General features: G+C 33.3%; 1 protein-coding gene across 4 annotated transcripts in view; it reads right to left on the bottom strand.

Annotated features, from left to right (window-relative positions):
- Positions 1–2145: 2145 nt before the first annotated feature.
- LOC145245954 (DNA excision repair protein ERCC-6-like 2) overlaps positions 2146–6449 on the bottom strand; it is a 110061-nt gene continuing 105757 nt past the window's right edge. For all 4 annotated transcript variants that reach the window (XM_080107723.1, XM_080107724.1, XM_080107722.1 and 1 more), the window contains 2 exons: positions 4372–4571; positions 2146–3173 (listed from right to left, as the gene is read on the bottom strand). In XM_080107723.1, the coding sequence (XP_079963849.1) occupies positions 2347–3173; positions 4372–4571 (1027 nt within the window). In that variant the 3' untranslated portion in view covers positions 2146–2346. The remainder of the gene's footprint in view (positions 3174–4371; positions 4572–6449) is intronic.

Below are 6449 nucleotides of genomic sequence, written 5' to 3'. Positions count from 1 at the left end.
ATAATAAATACTAAATGACTAATTTTAACATTTTATTGCATTTTTACAGTAAATCCGATTGTCAGAAGTATATTCTTGTTACATATATACAGTTTGAAGTGTATACAAACATATGGGGTAAGCATGCACTCCTGACAATTGGATCTACCATGTAAATGCAATAAAGGGTTAAGAAAAGCCCTTTTTGCTATCTTGGACTGGATGTGCTTGAAGTTGATCTTTCAGATTATATATATATATATATATATATATAAATGATACAAGTCTATATTCCAAATTTCAAGAATCTGACCAACTTAGAATTTATTTCTTTAAGTACGTTGACATCCACAATTCTTGACAGCACCTGTTTTGTAAGACAATATTAAATCAATGTGGATAGAATAGATTGAAAGATTTTGTGCTTGAAACAGGTGCAGTCAAGAATTGTGCATGTCAACATACTTAAAGGAATAAATTGTAAGATGGTTAGCATCTTGAAATTTGGAATATAAACTTTCATCATTTATTATATGTTCTGTAATTACATTTGAAATTAAAGTTGAAATATAATTTAAAAAAAAGAACATTTTCACAGAAAGCCCATTCTCCTCCCCACTATGGACAGCATCCCCATAAAAACCATTCTCCTCCTCACTATGGACAACATCCCCATAAAAACATGATGCAAAAATAAAAACATGCGCAATCGTATTACATTGAAAATATATTTATTTGTTAATATTTATCTTGTGATTTTAAACTTACAGGCCAATATTGACACATGTACAAGGGCCTGGGGTCATCAGGTCAGCAAGTGTATTCAATATAATCTCAAATATGCTGTGAACTGGAAATGGGCGTGACATCACATAGGTTAGTTTGGAAGTCAATTTGAAAAGTCTGTCCAACACATGCCAGCATGTAAATGGACGTTAAACTGATGATGAGATTATCATATCAACTGTTTTGGGGATTATATACATCATATAATGCCTGTCAAGGAGTGTAAGTAACTCATGATAAAAAAGCTGAAATCAGATCAGCATGTGTGAAGAGAGGGCAGTGCAAAAACAATTTTTTCTTAAACCGCTCAAATTATTTTCAACTAAGGAAGTTAAAATTATGAGAAAGGTACGGAGTATGCATGTGCGGGTTAAAAATCAGGAAGTCATTCTTTGATGAAATTTAAATCATTTAACTTCTTTATGAATTGTATAAAGTCTTAGCCTTTCCAGAAAAAATTACCATTTTCAGTTTTCAGAGAGAACTGTCATAAGTGGGAAAAGAAAGGTAAGACAAGATTGAGAGAGAGAAGATAAAAGAAAAGATAAAGAAAGATAAAACAAGACAGAGGAAGAAAGAGAAACAGCAACAAAATATAAGGAGATAAGGTGTGACTGATTTGACAAAAATTAGCATTTTTTCTTAAGTGGATTTCGAGCAAAAAGCAGAGAACTCCGGTCCATAGATGGTTGTTGCAATTAAAGCAGAATGTTTTTTTTGTTTGTTTTTTAGGTAGAGAAAGGTTAAATTTTGTTAAAAAGCAGAGGATTCACATCCCTGTACATATTGTAAACCATTCATTGTATGCAGTTCATTGAATACAAGCTGTTGTTTTCAATGATATTAGTGCGTAATTGAACATGGTAGATGGAATTTAAAGTTTGCATTGCTGATTCATAGTCTCTGACAGCATTTCATTGTGCTAATCGGTTGCTCTTGGCTGTTTTAAAATTGTTGTTTTGTTTAACTGTCAACGTTTTTGTAAATATCTTCTTATTGAATTTCATTATTTTATTCGTTAGTTATTTTATTTGAAAAAAAAAAGATTCTAATTTTAAAATAAAAAATGTCAATGTCTGTGTGTGTGTTTGTTCCCTATAGAAAGAAAGGCTAAAATATCTACATAAAATTTGAAAGTTTATTTATATGTAAAATTTCTAACGGAAGTGGTCCCAAATACTTAAATTCCTTATCAGGGGACTATTAGGGAAGAATCCCTCTTGAAACTTCAAATGTATCTTATTTTGATAAAATTTAAATCATATGTAAAACATTTTCCGGGGAAAGACAATGGGAAGTAGTTGTAAATCTCTACATGCCCCTAACTGCATCTGAAGCTTTAAGTGATCCCTGAGGAGAGAACTGTCTTAAGACTTCAAATAAATATATCCAGTTTTAATGAAATGTAAACCATACATATAAGACACAAATTCAAACAGTTTTCTCAAATGTCAGCTTCTGACTATATTAGGGAGCAAAAAGACATAAAAAATTTTTTTTAAAAAGTGATATGGTATTATGGACGTAGTGTTCCTCATTTCATTCCGACCAATCATTCCCTTTAACAAAAAAAAGCAAACTTTAAAATAAGCTTGGAGTTCCTTCAACTTCGTCCTCCTGATCATCCATAACAGAAGACTTATTGATTCGGACCATCTTCCCCGAAGTAAATAAAGATCTGTATTCCTTCTCGTCTTCTTCAAGAATTCGACTAACATGATCGGTAAATCTTTGAGATTTTGATCGAGAAGATTTCTTCTTCCAAACTCTATCATCATCAACAGATTCTTTCAAAGTCGAGTTCTTCAATAGTTCGTCCAAATAGTTCACGGAATCTGGAACGCAAGAAATGCTCTCTGCAGCAATTTGTCCTTGCCAGCCCGAGGAGTCAAGTAAATTACTTTCATTACTAAGCTCTGTAGATTTCGCCTTTTTCTTAGGGGGTGGTTTGCGTATTTCTTTTTCATTTGACACAGGCCCAAGAAAAATACGATCCACTTCAGAAAAAGTCTTAGTTTGTCCATTGTTTGGAGTAATTTTTCGTGAGATGTCACTTTTACTTGGCGCCGTTAACGCCATCTCATCCAAAAGAAATTCAATGTTGGTTGCATCTTCCAGTTCATTACTTTGAAAATCATTGCTCACATGTGAAGTATTACTAGGAGGTCGAAATTCTTGAAGAGAGAAATTAAGGTTTGAAGGGGTTTTCTTGGGTGTGCCAGGACTGGACCTAATCTTGACTGATTGATTCATACGGATTCGCGTTTGTGGCGTCTGTTGCTGGGATTTCTTCCAGATTTTACCAATCTTTAATTCTGTCTTGGAATTGATATTGGATGAAATTGTTGATTTTCTGGGAGTGACTTTCCTGACAACTTTTCTTCTTTTAGAAATGGTCACCTTATCATCTGTATAAAAAGAAAAAAAAACAATGTTTATGAATTTTTTAGATGAAGATTGATAATTTACATCATTTGGATTATTCAGACTATTGTTCTAATCTTGGATGTTATTCTTACAACATTTTGGCCGATGTCACTTCCAACCTTCTTTAGATGTATCTTGTCAAACTCAGAAATCTTTACGGAATTTTGAAACCCATTATTTAATCCACAGAGGTAACTTACTTTTGTTCCAACACCCATGACTGGGGAGAGCTATTAATTTATAATTGTAGCACAATGGATAAAAGTGTCAAGTTAACCAGTTTTATGTGACAGTCTTGTAGAGGTTAAACTTAGTACAAGCAATACTAAGAATACATAAACTTAGTTAAGATTTCTACCCGATCATAACTGACAGACCAAGAGAAAGCTATCCTCATGGATAATAAATGAATTACTAAAAATAATATTCAATTATCTACATCATTTGGTATATAGATAGAAGAAAATGAAAAGTAGAAAGTTCTTTGATCTTCAGAAAGTTTTTCAGCAGTTACCTTCAGGCGAAGATAGTCAATGTTTTAGCATCCAGTGAAAAGGGATAGAAGAGAGAGGAGAGGGGGAAATATCTTTCCTAACTGCTTTCAGAACTCTCTCTGCCGACCGATTATGATTCTCGAAGAAGCTGACGTAGTTCTTCAGAGTACATATGAAATCAATGCACCTTACAAGCCGCTAGAGAAAATAAGTCTTTATCTATTGGTGCTACAAAATGATCCAGATTCTATTGAACTGATTGTCAAAAAAGTATTTTGATGGTGGATGCTCTGACGAACTGCAAGCCCTTGTACCCCCTCGATGTAAACACAAGCAGCAAAGTTCCACCCCTACACAGTAGAAATCCCTAGATGTAAGAAGGCCTTCTACTTTAATAGTTTCTTCCCCAGAACTGCTAAACTCTGGAACTCCCTTCCAGATTCATGTTTTCCCAACTGTACTAACATGCAGAAGTTCAAATGTAATGTGAATAGACATCTTTCTGCTCAACTCCCTACACAGTATCCCTGCAACTACTGTCCCCAATAGTAGCCCCCTATATCAAAGTGGCACTGTGCCTTGTTTGGGGGCGAAAATGGAATTTAAAAAAAACATATTAACTGCGGTAATTGAGGGAGGTAATTCAAAGATAAATGTATACAAATGGATTAAGAATATACATTACCTGTGTGTGTATCCATTGGTTTTGTAACTGTTGGCTTTGGAATGGCTTCAAACAAAGCTTTAAGCCAAGGGCCATGTTCACTAATATAAAACTGCTGGAGCATTTGAAGCCGTTCTGTGACTGACACACTAATAATTTTTTGGCAGATTTCATGAATGGATGCAAAACCCAAACAATTTGCCATTTTTATTAAATGATTCCTACAACAAAAACAATTAAAGATTTAAAACAATTATATAATTTAAAAAAAATTTATATAGTAATTTGCTAAAACATTTCATGTTTGTATATAAGATCGTCAACAAAAATGGAGATTAATCAGATCTCGTTAAGGTATACACTCCCGACTTTACTCATTTTAAAATGAATTGTTCGCAAATCATATTAGGTCCTCTCATCAACTGAAACAGTCCAATTTTAAAACGCATTTCAAAATATTTGTTTTACTGATTGAAATAATATTTGGTTTTAAAGTAAGAAGGCAGAATATTGTTTTATAAACAAGTAAATTGCTACAGTTTTAAATCTATAATTTAAATCTATTTAAATCTACAATTTTAAATCTCTAATAAGAGAGACATATTCATTGTATTAGTTTAAAGAATATTTAGCTGACAATGACAAAAGAAAAACAGATCATTTTATTTATTAGTATTGATTCCTAAAAAACATTCATCATTTAAAAAGAAATATTATTGATAGTAAATTATACAGCAGCACAATTTCCATGGTTGCTGCAAATAAACAAATCATTATTAAACAAGCTTTAAAATTTTTGTAATATATGGATTATTTGAACTACTATTTTTATTTTGATTGTTACCTTCCAATGTTTGAGCGATATAACCTCTGACTTTCCTCAGGTGTATCTTTTCAAATGAGAACCTTCTTGTCAAATTCGATAACTTATATGAAATTTCAAATGGAACATTTTATTTAATTCACAGGGAATAGATATTTATTACAAAGCTGTGGCCTAATGATTAAAGATATTAATTAACAATTGGCCTTAAAGGATATGCTTCTAGACATTGAGGTACTGAATCAAAAAATTTAAGAATCACAGTTTATGAACAGTTTTCAGCTTGGGAGACTTGATGGCAGTTTGCGACTCGGTGCAGATTGCGCAGAAGTTTAGCAGAAGAGATGAACTGATCAACCGACTATCAAGCATGTCTCAAAAGATAGCTACCAATGAACAATGTTTAGAGGTCCTTTATCACATACACTCAGAGCAAAACTAGTTTGCATGACGTACCGGAGTTGTGTTTTCTTTTTGTGAGTTTGTGTCCTTTTATTTTCTTATAATTGTACTTGTAAACCAGTGCTCGCGCACTCGGCAATTGCCAAGACGACATGGCCAGAACGAGAAAAAGACATGAAGATGAATGGAAAACCACTGCAAACAGCATTGGGGTCGACGATTGAGATAGATGGCATGGTTCTACAGAGGATTCAATCTTTATTTTGGTTGGTTTGTTTTATGGCATATCAACTCTTTTCAGGTTATTTAATGTCGAATCCAGTTATTTTGAAGAAAAAATTTTTAATAAAATATATTTGTTTTTTTTTAAGTCGGTTTCTATTTAACCCATACTTGGGACCCTAACAGGTACTACCACTCCGGGTCAGAGTGGATCTGAGAGCAATGGCAATTAGGGGGTGGCTCCACACTCCCCAAAGCCCACAAGCTGGGGCATCACCATCGGATATAGTTTAAAGTCATATCCAGGACCCAATCGTTATTACAGGTGATAATTAAGAATAACAAAAATTAACATCTCCATCAGCCATGTTATTCAAATCACTGACCATAACCTCAGAGATTTTGAAACAATGGAGAAGATGTGTCATATACATCTACGATTATATGATTCATTTTTTATTTAGAATGTTCTGTGTGTATGTACATGTTTTTTCTTTGTGTATTAATGAGATAAATATGAGAGTGATAAAAGTGCTTAGAAACAAGGTTTTATGTGTTCCACTACACTTGCGGCTGTTCCAACTCCTGCTCACATGCACAAAATTACAGCTGGCTCCTCCCTACGCCCTACCTTTTTTAAAAAGGAGCTGCA

Source organism: Euprymna scolopes, chromosome 23 (genome assembly GCF_053919585.1).
Source record: "Euprymna scolopes isolate OS-2025 chromosome 23, ASM5391958v1, whole genome shotgun sequence".
Lineage (NCBI taxonomy): Eukaryota > Metazoa > Mollusca > Cephalopoda > Sepiida > Sepiolidae > Euprymna > Euprymna scolopes.
The sequence above is the reverse complement of the archived record's forward strand: the minus strand, read 5'-3'. Positions and strand labels throughout refer to the sequence as shown.